The sequence below is a fragment of the Emys orbicularis genome, chromosome 18, assembly GCF_028017835.1.
Source record: "Emys orbicularis isolate rEmyOrb1 chromosome 18, rEmyOrb1.hap1, whole genome shotgun sequence".
NCBI lineage: Eukaryota > Metazoa > Chordata > Testudines > Emydidae > Emys > Emys orbicularis.
In genome coordinates this window covers 18,706,173-18,718,506 of record NC_088700.1, presented here as the reverse complement: position 1 = coordinate 18,718,506, position 12,334 = coordinate 18,706,173, and the positions used below count along the sequence as shown (strand labels likewise).

At 56.5% G+C, this 12,334-nt stretch overlaps 1 protein-coding gene across 1 annotated transcript in view; it reads right to left on the bottom strand.

The window, feature by feature from the left end:
* Positions 1-4,391: 4,391 nt before the first annotated feature.
* The window catches only part of NIBAN2 (niban apoptosis regulator 2), a 93,925-nt gene continuing 85,982 nt past the window's right edge, over positions 4,392-12,334 (bottom strand). Inside the window, exons 9-14 of the mRNA XM_065418989.1 lie at positions 10,765-10,952; positions 9,662-9,817; positions 7,813-7,929; positions 7,061-7,168; positions 6,417-6,528; positions 4,392-5,209 (exon numbers count right to left, since the gene is read on the bottom strand). Coding sequence (XP_065275061.1) covers positions 4,392-5,209; positions 6,417-6,528; positions 7,061-7,168; positions 7,813-7,929; positions 9,662-9,817; positions 10,765-10,952 — 1,499 coding nt within the window. The remainder of the gene's footprint in view (positions 5,210-6,416; positions 6,529-7,060; positions 7,169-7,812; positions 7,930-9,661; positions 9,818-10,764; positions 10,953-12,334) is intronic.

Here is a 12,334-nt window from a genome sequence, read left to right as displayed (position 1 = left end):
TAAGAAGCCATTCACTGACCTTAGCCAGCCAGATAGCACGGCCAGGGAGGTCACCCTGGCCAGTTACCCTCATTACAATTAAGTCCTAGGTTCCCACCATCACATGGAATGTCCCAGAGCTCACCATTTTCACTAACAGTGAAGGAGAGATGGTCTACTTAAGCCACGGGACAGGGACTCAGGAGATGTGGATTCAGTTCCTGGTTCCACCATTGTTTTTTTGTAGACCCCTGGTCTTTCTGTGCTTCACTTCCCTATCTGTAAAGTGGGAACACTGCCACCCCCTTTCTCCCACCCTTTTCTCTTATGTATTTACATTGTATGCTCTTTGGGGCAGAGAGAGAGGAGAGAGAGTGAGTGTGTGTACAGCGCCTAGCACAGCAGGGCCCGAAACTGCAACTGGATTACAAATCCACTTAGAGCTAGGCCCTAACCTAGGACCCCAAAGCCCAAGTTCTCTGCCACGCACACCCGCCTAAGCCCCAGTCTACTTTTGGATGCGCCCATGTATATGCACTTACCAACTACATAGCGGGCCCCAGACTGGACATCAAATCAAAGCCCTCCTTCTGAATTTAGAGGAACTCCGCCACTGGCCCCAAACATTCTGGCTCCGCCCCATCCCACCCCCAACCCTCCATGTGGAACATCTCCCTTTCGTTGGTCTGTCTGGAGTGATGTCACCGCTCAGTCAGGAATGAGAGCGTGTCGCTAGCTTTAAATAAAGCTGGGTTTTATTTATTCTTAGAAGCATATTTTAAACATTTGTATAACATTCTCCATAAAATATCTTGGAAGAGACAGGTTTTGATTCCCAAGGCAAGGCACTTTGGGAGGCCCCAAGTGGTTTAGACTGGGCACCACCCATTTAAAAATAGAAAAAATGGCATCTAAAATACACATGGAAGTTGGAATGTATCTGTAGCAGAGGAAAGGATTTGAAGGCCGGGCTCCTGGTCCATATTCTGCATTGAAGGTCTAAGCAGCTCATTCACGAGACTTTACACACCAGGTGTTTCAGCTGTATCTCATGTTTTAAACGTTACATTACCTGCATGCAGCTCGTGTGTCTGCTGAGTCGATTCCCCAGCTAGCTACATGGCCCCAGTTCCCCTTAGCGTTAATGGAAGTCTGAGACACAGGTCACCCACGAGAGGCATGGATGTCCCATTGCGTATTGGGTTATATACCACCCCTAGTGTTCAGCTGAGCTCCTGGCTGGAGGTCCAACTCAATGCAATTGTACTTGGATTGTACCCGAGATGCCGGAGAGAGATCTGGAGAAACCCACTTCAGCAGCCTCTGCCATCCCCTGCGTTTGGCCAGGGAACGTTTCTGCTCTCCCCACACCCCGACCTCCTGAAAAGGGCACCACGGAGAGCAGACGTCTGGCGAGTTGGGTTGTGCCCACACAGAGGAGTCATTTGACCATCTCCACTGAAAGACCCTGGCTAACTCCATCGGAGCCTTTCTGGGAGCTTGGCCAGAGCACGGCTGGAGCTGGATTCCAGTGCACATTTCCATCGGTCCTGCCTTTGACAGAAAAACTACAGGGCTCCCCTCTCCTTCACTCTTGGTGCAAGGACAATAGGATCCACGTAACAGTCTCTGAGGGGCTAGCATTCCATATTTATGCTTTTGCTTTAAGGTGACCTCATCCCTGAAGTTTAACTTGTTTGCACAAACCCCAAAGCCCAGTGGGGTCAGACAGAGCCAGTGAACCTCCTTTCTCTCCTCTCCTCCTACCATGACAGGTGTTTCCAGGAGAACTTAACTCTTGCAATGCAACAAGAGCTAAGCCCACCACGAGGCACAGGCTTCACACTGGGCACCATTAAGAGACCCCGTTGTCATGTGACCCCAGCAAAGTCAAATACCTCCAGGGGGGCAGGGTGGATTTAGTTGGCGTCCTGGGGTAGCACAGACTCAGAAAGGAACAGGGGACATTTATTCCCAGCATGTTGTGTGTGCTGGGAAGAGGATGTAATCTCAGCAGAGCTTTTCCAGAAGAGTTGGATGGGGGGGGGGGGGAGGGAGGGGAAGAGCTATAACTAGGGACCCAGTGGGAAAATGAAAGCGAGACCCCCCCCCCACGCTCCCCCCCATATTTAGAGGTTTTCCTGACTGGCTGGGGGGGGGGGGGAGGAGGCATGCAGACAAGTTGCATCCTTTCCCTCCCCAGGAGCAGCTGTCTCTCTCCTACCTAAGCCATACCTCCCACCCTCATGGGACAGGAAAAGTATCCTAGACCAGTCCACCCTCAGTGCAATGAAATTCACCATTGGGCTGATGATTGCCAAGAGCTGGGCATGGTTGTATCAAGACCCCTTTCCCCATTAAGGCACTTGTTTCTCTCACTACCGTTAGCCCAGCTCACCCCAAGCCACCTCCTACCCAGGAGCTACTCAGCACTCCCCAAAAGCAAACCCAACGAAAATAAGAGCCCTAAACACACCGTCACGTGCAGGAGGGAATCGCTGATTAGCAACCAGCCAGAGTCCTACAATGTCCCTGCCAGCCTGCGGCCCCCTCTCCTCTCTGATGCAATGGGAGCTTCCACTGTGCAGTTCTGTCAAGACTTGCCCTTGTAGATCTCTCCCTCTGAACCATGCACCTAGATTTCTGGCCTTCTCTGGGACCTTTAATTCTCTCCCTGCAAAGCCAACTTCCTCTCCATTCCCTTCCGAAAACACTATTTCACCTACCCTGGCCTTCCAAGGAGGTTTCCGCTCTCTCCCCTTACCCCCTCCACATTTTAAGGAAAGGGAAGGAGACCGTCCATCAACAACATTCATGTGGCCATTAGCATTTGTAAACAAACCAGCTAAGCTTGTCGGGGACCATCTTCGGTAGGTTCAAGGCTGCAGGGGGCTTGCAAGGAAAGGGATGAGTGGTGGGGCCACCACACACTGGGGCTTTGGAGAAACCACATACCAGAAGCGAGGGGAGGAAAGAAAAATAAGTGGCTGGTTCTAAAGCTTCAGAGATGTATCGCAATAGCCGTTTTTAACTGAACAAGGGAATCAAGCATCCACTAAAAACTCCCAGGAGCAGAACGGCACTGGATAGCGGCAGTCATTTACAGCTCAATCTACGCCCGACCAACCATCCTCGTCGTCTCTTTCCACGGCCACCAGTTCTCTCCCGCAAGCCCAGGGGTGAACTCGCAAGTTTACGTCACAGTCCTAACCTGTGTGTATAACGGGAGGAGGGACGTGGAGGAGATGGTGATAGCGGAGAGGTATTTGTGGCTCCTTCCATCCCTCAACCGACCCCACAAGCAGACAATCTTTGGAGCCATCAGCGGAACCCACAGTCAGACCAGCACATGCGAGGAAGGCCAGGAGCAACAGGGTTCAGGTGCTGCCCTGTATTACCCACACCCGCTAGTTCTATTTATTCTTCAGCGATGCACTAATGCGGCCGGAAACGATGCAACAGCCCCATCCTCCGCCGTTGACTCGCCTTCTTTAGGGGCCAATCAGAAAAGACGGATTTCAGTTCGTTTGTGACTCATTTAACCCTCCCTCTGCCAGAGCGTGCGGCAAGACACGTTAAAGTCATGGCGCTGGCTTGAACAGTACTTAGTAGCGAACAAGGGGCATCCCATTGGCCATTTGGCTCGGGGAAGAGGTGCATCTTTCCAGGGTGGGCGGTGGTCAGCATTTGCAAGGGCAGAAGGGGGGAGTGCACATTCTATCTCAGCTGGGCTCCTGGATGCGGGCTCGTTCGGAGGAGAAATGCTGGATACCGGTAGGTGGCCTCTGACTGCAGCCGCCGTGCTTGACAAAGAAGCGTGGCGTGCAGCATTGACCTCTTTGGTTGGAATGAGAAGTATCAGACGAAGGGAAGGGCTGGACTGGTGGAAGGGGAAGGGGAACCCCTACAAAACCCACCCCCCAGGGCATCAGGCGCCCGCTGGCATACACTGTGCAGATGTCCTGGGGAGCTCCTGCCTAGGGGAAACCCCGGGCAGTCCCACAGTCACACTCTTGTTAGTTGAGTAATGCAGTAAAGTGTCTCTTCAACAAAGGGAAAACAACAAAGTAAGACGGAGCAAGGTGTGCGTATCCTATACTGAGCTAGAGTCCTGGGAGGAGGGGCAACGGCTTGGCCAGCGTGGCGGCTTGGTTCTGGCCAGCACACGGCTCCCCTCTAAGTGGGTGTGCAGTTTAGGAGATCTTACATCTTGGTGGCTCCCCCCACCCCCTTCCCTGGGACGCTGGTGTCCGAAGCCGAGTCTGCTTCAGAAACTGGGAATGTAACAGCTACCAGTGCCAGCGACTGGCCCAGCCTACGAGCCCCCCCCGCCCCCCTGGCGTCACTGACTCCAGTCCACCTTCGGCACATAGTGTACGCAGCCGGCAGGGATCTCGACCGGGGGGGCTGACCTAGAACTGAGTCTGCACCCCCTCGCTGTTCTCAGTGGTCCCCGCGCTGTTCTCGGTGGTCCCCGCGCTGTTCCCTGTGGCCGGCTGGGCAGGCTCCACCTTCTCCGCATGGGCCTGGGTGGACACCTCTTCCCCCGTCTCCTTGTCGTTGGGTTCGTGGCGGTTCACTTCAACTCCCCCCTCAGCAAGCAACGAGGCAGCTGTCAGGGCAGGCGGCTTGGCTGGAGAGGCGGGCACGGCTGGCTTGGCTTCCTGCTCCTCCACCCCCGGGTTCACTGGGCCCGGGGAGCCAGTGTCATGCTGGGCGGAGTGTTCCAAGGAACCAGGGCCTTCCTCGGCCTTCTGGGCAGCTCCCTCCACCCCGCGCTCCTCAGAGCTGCCGCTCTGCTGGACTATTGTACCATTCGTCAGCGGTTCCTTTGCCTCCTCTCTTGCTGGGACCGGGGTCTCCACGCAGAACTCCTTCACCAGCATCCCCCGTATCCCCTGCACGCTGTCAGGAGAACCCGGTGATGCAAGGGCAGGACATGCCTCCAGCTCCTCCGACCCGGGCTCTTCCTGGGAGACCTGGTGCATCAGCACCTCTGCCCCGGCCTCGTAGGGCAGGGCTCCCTCGTCGTCGTGGATGACCGACACCACCTGCCTGGCTCTGCGGCGCTTCTCGGCGGATGGGTCCGAGTCCGGCTGGCTGACGAACTCCTCTCCCCAGTCGATGGGCATGCCCTCGCCCAGCAGGTGCAGGTTGGGGTCGCTATTGTGCATGACCATGCTGTCCCGGTACAGGTTGTGCTTCCTCTGCACCGCTGCCTCCTTCACAGCTGAAAAGGCAAAGACAGGGAGGTCAGGACAGGACAGGGGTCTATTTACGTGTCAGAACCCCCACAGGCCTCATTCGAGATGGAGACCTCACCGTGCTCGGCAAGACCTGGGCCCAGCCAGCCTTCCTAGGATTCAGAGCAAAGCACATGCAACGAGCCGGTAGGGAGACACCCTTACAGTCCAATCTATACCCTGGTTTAATTCTCATGCTCACATCATCTCCATCCACGCCTCAGCCCGGCCCTCCTTGATCGGCTAAATTCCTACTTCTGCCCTGGCGGTGCTGGGCGGGAGGGTCTCGGAGAAGGAATTTGGCGAAGGAGGGAATGGCAGACGAGCAGGGGCACTCCATGCCGAAGGGACAGCGTGGAAGGACGCAGGGAAGGGTTTGCAGCTGACAGATGGACCAAGAGGAGGGGAGCACGATGCAGTACGAGGATAATAGGGGAGGGCAGAATCGCGAAGGGCCTCGGTGGGGAGGACAGGAAGCCTGAACTTGATGCAGTGGAGAAGCGGGGGCAGGTGGAGGGAATCCAAGAGGGGGTGATGCAGGCGGAGTGATAGGAGCGGAAGATGATCTAAGTCGATGCTTTTCGCATGGACGGGAAGGGCTGTGATGTGAGTGTTGGGGAGGCTGGGGAGCAGGAGTTAACGGTAATCAAGACAGCAGATGATGTCGGGGGGTGAGAGGCTGGGCTGTCTGGATAGAGGGGAAAAGGACAGATCCTAGAGAAGTTACGAAGGAAGAAGCGATGAGATTTGGACCCAGCTTAGGCGTGTGGCACAAGCGGGCAGAGTCAAAGCGGGCCGCTGGGCTACAGAACTGAGACACATGGAGGAAAGCGTTTAGGTGACAGTGCAGAGTGCACATACACCCTCTCCACCATCACCTAGACTCTGGATCCGGAGCAGGGTGGCAAAGTGCTGCAGGAGGAGATGCTCCAGGGGTTAGCTTGAGATGGCTCCCATCGCTGTAATGCCCGGAGCCTCCCCATGGCAAGTGGGTGGACATGCGCATCCAGTCCTTGGCAGCCAGCCCCGTTAGCAGCTGTGTCCCTCAGTGAGCAGAAGGGGAGTGGCAGGATTCACTCAGTGTCTCCTGCCCGTTACTGCAACAGTTACAGGCTTGCATAGGCCCCTTCCCAGAACGGTGTAGGACTGAGCATGCACCCCTCCCTCCCACCCAAACGCGGGCAGCCCTCTCACCCTGCATGATGTCCTTCATGACCGACTGCAGCACGACCTCCTCGTACGTGTTCTCCACCAGGATGAAGTTGTCGAAGTCCTCGAAGATCAGTTCCTGGAACTTTGGTAACTCCTGCCCGAAGGAGAAGGCAGATTTCACCTAGCTGGCAGAGATAACCCAAGACCGCCTAGCTGCCCTGTGGCTTTCCAAAGACGACGTGCCTTTGAGAGGCAGAGAGCTACCCCTTCCCACAAAACCATGGGCACCACTGTTGACCCAGGGATGCCACCGGTTATGGGCCATCTAGCCAGAGGAGTTCTACACCAAGTTGAGATTAAACATAGACCCAAAGGGGTGAGGAATTTCAAGATCAGGACGTTACAAAGAGAGATTAAGTCTTTGTACACGCACTGGGCCCAATTGTTCATATGCACCAAAGCCCCTTTACACCACTGGCAACGTCAAGTAACATTGGTGCCCTAATGCGCCCAGAGGGGTGTGAAGGGGCGTTGGTGCAAATGAGAATCAGACCCGTACTCTACGGTTGTGGGCAAGGAGCGGGGTGGGGTGGTGGTGGGGGTCTTCAGACGCAGCGTTTGAGGACTCAGCAGGGTTCTAGAAACGTGCCACCAACCCATGCCCGCGGAGCTGCTCGGGCTCTTACCCCCTTGCAGGTTGGCGCCAGCTTCTTCAGCAGAAAGGGGATGGTGATCTGGAGCAGGGCTTCCCTGAAGAACTTCTTGCGCACGGTGCTGCTGTCGTAGTCGTATTTCTGCGGGACGAGGGGCGCACCGGGGGAGAGGGAAACGAGGTTGGTTAACAAACCTTTGGCATCTCGCAGGAGAGGAGATTACAGAGGAGCGGGCCGTTTAGAGGAAGAGGAGAACTTGCAGCTTTCCTGCCATTTTATTTAACAATCCTTTCGCCAGGAAGCGATTTACACAAGGGGATTTACCGACGTGTTTTCAGTATCCAACACCAGCCCCTTCCCTGGGCTCAGGAAGCAGCGTGGTCCAGGGGACAGGTCACCGGACAGATTCTGATGACCTGGGCGCTATTCCTGGCTCTGACCTGCTGTGGGGCAAGTCACTTCACCTCCCTGTGCCCGATCTCCACTGGGTTCTAGGAACAACTGTGATACCTATTGATACTCGGTCCGTTTAAAGTTACAAATGCCGAGTATTGTTCTAAACAATGCACTCACTCCTGCCCTTACCTGCCCCATGGCAGGCACACAGCATGCCTGGGCTTCGAACACAAGCTGCAGGCACTTTCTTTGTGGCAGAGGTTTCTCTCCTGTCTAGCATCCCGAGGCCTTATCGGGGCAGCATGGGCGAGTTAAAATGCCCCACACCGTCACGTTCCAGAGACGGCCGACCTCGCAGGAGCATGCCGCTGCTTTGCGGGCCGCCTTACCTTGAGCACCCGTTCGAGGATCCGCTGGATTGACTTGCACAGCTCCTCCTTGCCCAGCATCTTCGCCAGCTCCTGGTGCAGGAGCGTCCCGAACGTGTGAACGGCATCGTCCATTTGCTACAATGAGAAGCAGCATCAGACGGTGTCCCAAAAGGAGGCCAAGAGACCACGTCATGTAGGACATCCAGCAAAGCAATGATGGCAAGGGATGAGCAGAGCAGGCACGGAACACACCACCACATGGAGACGGGTCACAGGGGCCTCTCCTCTATTCCTGAACCTGCACCAGGACAGACAGGCCCGGTCCCCATCTGCTACCCCATCCCACTCATGCTCTGCACCCAGACAGGATTTTGAAAGCACCAAGTTAACCTGCATAAAGGTGTTTTCTTTCCCACCACTAGAGGGCACTAGCAGCACATTTCCCCCAAAACAGCTGCAATGGTGCATGGGATATCAGTACACAAACTCCTCCTCCCCCTTACATGGGTCTTGTCCAGACTGGCCCCTGGATACTCCTCCGGAAGCTGTATAACAACCAGTCTCCTAAATCAGCTGTGCCAGGCTGAATGGGATGTGAGTGATGGAGGTGGGAGCATTACAGTTCTAGAACATCTCCCAGTTCTCCACAGGTGCCAGAAAGTTACACTGGCTCATAGGCTCCTACACAGCTAATTGAGGCTGGCTTCCTTGACCCCGCACCGGCGCATATAGACTATTGCCTGTGGGAGACTCTTCAATGTAAGGGGGAAGAAGAATTGAATCGGCGTAGCCCAGGCCTGGCCACCCATCCTGCCACCAGCACGACAGCGTCGGATGTATACGAGGTCTCCCCATGAGGTTGTTCATACGCATGCGTTCCCTCCCAGTGGGACACAATTGTTCACAGGCACCAGTGCACAGTCGCGACATGCAGGGTCAATCGTTTGTCCCCAAGAACACAGGTGGCCGTTGGGTCAGATGTGCGCCAGGCCATGGGCAGCGTGGTGCTGGGGAGCAAAGCGAAGGGGTTGGGCCGGCGATGGTTCTGCCACTGGGGCATTGCCATATTCAGAGGAGAAAAACGAAGCCGCTGAAATAAGCTTGTCTCCGTACCGGCGCTGTGCCCCCGGCCCGGCTGTTCATTTTAACAAGGTGACTCTTTCAAAGGAAGGCTCCTGGGGGGTGGGTACAGCCGGACTGAAGCCCAGCCTGTCCAATGCACAAGAGCACACTCCAGTAGGGGGCGCCCACGCAGCAGGACATTGATGACCAGCCCAACGGGCAGGGCACTGGGAGAACCTGAATTCATAGCCACAGCGACCCACCTAAACTCTGACCCACAGAGCATAGGCGCCGACTCCGTGGGTGCTCCGGGGCTGGAGCACCCACGGGGAAAAATTGGTGGGTGCTCTGCACCCACCGGCAGCTCCCTGCCCCGCCCCACCCCGCCCCAGCTCACATCCGCCTCTGCTCCGCCTCCTCCCCTGAGCGCGCCGCATGCCCACTTTTCCCCCCTAGCTCCCAGCTCTTGCGCCGTGAAACAGCTGTTTCGCGCGGCTGGGAGGGAGGAGGGAGAATGCGGCGCGCTCGGGGAAGAGGCGGGGCTGGGGCAGGGATTTGGGGAAGGGGTCCAATGGGGCAGGGAGGGGGCGGAGACTTTGTGGAAGGGGTTGGAATGGGGGGGTAGGGGCGGGGAAAGGGTGGAGTCAGGGTGGGGCCAGGGACGCGCGAGCACCCACCGGCACAGGGGAAAGTTGGCGCCTATGCCACAGAGCCTGGCGGCTAGGGCCAAAGATGGCTCCCCATAGGGCAGCGAGCATAAGGGCTGATCACCCCTGGAGTTTGGCTATTAATATTAACACGCTACCTGTCTCATGAGGATCTGGGCCCTCTGCTTGAACACGGAGGCACTGGAGACGTCAAATCTCTGTTGAAGCCCCTCCAGTTTCAGCTGGTCCATCTTCTCATAGCAGGATTGCATCTTGACAGGGTGGAAGGCCAGCTGGGAGAGCTTTTCCATGTACTGAAGGGCAAGGAGTCACACACACAACTCACCGGCTGTACGGAGAGAGCACCCTACCTCCCGCCCACTCCCCAGGCCTGCTGAGACCCGGCATCAGACTGGACACCAAGCTTCCAGGGAGCAGAGGACGCAAAGCCCAGAAATCGGAATCCTTCCTCAACTGCGCCCATTTAATCTGGGTCACAAAGACAAGAGCATTTCCAAGTGTCTGGGTCCCCGCACCGCCAGGTGGCACACAGACATGGGTAAGCCTGGTGCAGGAAGATCACCTGCTGTAGGTCAATCACGGGTCTCTACTGTTCGTGCAGGGTGGGCGGCAGGCGTGACCACCTGGAGCTGCTCTGGCTGGACCCAGAGGGGCCCGGCTGGATCCAGAGTGATCCCAGATTTCCGTACGCAGGTGAAATTGGATGCCCTGGATTTTGTTAAGACCGACTCGTCGCCCAGGGCTCAGGAGAAGAGCTGGGAATCCAGTTCTCACCTTAAGTGGATCGTTCCAGCTTCTGCCCGAATGCCAAAGGAACCTATGGATCTAGTGGGACCAGGACCGGTGCTGCCCAAGGAAGCCCTGGGCCCCCTACGGTCTGTGGCTTCCAGCTCAGAGGGGAGCACAGGCCTGCCAGCTCTGATGTGAGCAGACTAGGGGCAGGGCCACAGGTTTATTCTCACCATTCAGCTCCAGCCTTACTCAGGACAACTGCGGATGGAAGCTGCGCTCCCTGCTTGGCCAGGCTTCCCCTGGGCACCCACAAGGCTGACCCTCTGCCTCCTCCTAGATTCAGGCGGCGGGGTGGGGTAGAAGCCACACTTCAAGCAGCCCATTCACAGTCCAGTGCCCTCCACCCATGGCAACCTGCAGCAGCTACAGAGTCCGTTCCCCTGGGCCTTTCAGCCCACCCTGCTAGGCCAGCAACGGGAATCTATGCAATCTTCTCCAGGGGCCTTACCTCTCCCAGCTTCTCCATCCCGCTCTCGTTGATTACGTTCATGTTCATGTCAGTGACCTCCTTGAAGAACACTTCCCGGACCTCGGCAAAACCCTGGCTTGTGGGAATCATCAGCGCCTCCAGGATGGAAGGGATATAGGGCTGCACATGGTTTCGGACACAGATCTCTGCTTTGGGCAGCACGAAGGCTGGACGAGGAAGAGACAGGCAGACAATTAGCATGGGATGGGTCCCGCTCTGCCCACCTTCCTCGCTGAGCTTTGGAGCCACCTGGAAGCCCAGCATGGTGCTCCAGCTCCTAGACTACGCCCTAGGGAAGGACAGGAGTTGCTCTGCTCCACCCCTTCCAGGTGGTGGCCAAAAGGATAGAGATGGAGCTGGATAAATTTATAAACGCGATGAGAGAGTGGCCCACCATAGCAGGGGACTAGACTTGAAGACCCACAAGGTCCCTTCCCATCTTAGGTCTGATCAGCCTGCAACCACAGCCCCTCTGTCTGCTACGCTTGGCAGTACTCGAATGGCGATCCTCCAAGCATAGGCGCCAACTTCTCCTGGCACCGGTGGGTGCTTGACCCACCCCCACTCCCTCCCCGACTCCACCCCTGCCCCGCCCCCTCCCATCCCCGCCCCCATTCTAACCCCTTCCCCAAAGTCCCCGCCCCAACTCCACCCCCTCCCTGCCCCTATTGGACTCCTTCCCCAAATCCCGGCCCCGCCTCTTCCCCTGAGCATGCCGCGTTCCCGCTCCTCCCCCCTCCCTCCCACAGCTTGTTACTGTTTCACGGCAGCAAGCGCTGGGCGGAGAAGTGGGGATGCGATGCGCTCAGGGGAGGAGGCGGTGGAGCGGAGGCGAGCTGGGGCGGGGGGTGGGACGGGAAGCTTGGCTGCCGGTGGGTGCAGAGCACCCACCAATTTTTCCACGTGCCTATGCCGCCAAGTCAGTGCCTATGCCACCAAGAAAAACCCGTGGGGGTGCAGAGAGTGCTACTGGCAATTCAGTAGGCGGCACTCGAGTCAGTATTGACCCTGTCCTTCCCCCATATGGCATATGGAGCCAATGTGCTGCCAGAGATGTTGGCTTTTGTATGAGCTCCTGATACCACAGGGCTTCCTACAAACAGGAGCACTCGTCTCAAAGCCCTGGTCAAATTCTAGTCTGAGTAGCTGTATTCCATTGCTGTCAGCCCTGCCCCTGCCCCTGCCCCTGCCCCGCCGTGGGAGCATGGTATGCTTCACCTCCCGCCCAGCACTGTGGTACGTTAGCAGACGCCACTTTCCACCTCAGGCAGCTAGAGTGTAACAGTGCAGACTTTAGTTTGTAATACTTGGGATCCTTCAGGATATAAGGAGCTATGCAGGGTGACCACCTCTGCTGGAGGGAAATAAGGGGAAACCACATGAAAAACAAGGGACACCGCTTTATCTGAAGGGACATTTTAGGGAAAACACCATTTCTCTTGGCACATTTCTACTGCCCTCCAGCACACAATGCAATTAGCGTAAGCTTCGATTTCATGTTTTAAATAAGGGAGGGGTGATCATCTTCGGGACAAATCAAAGACATAAG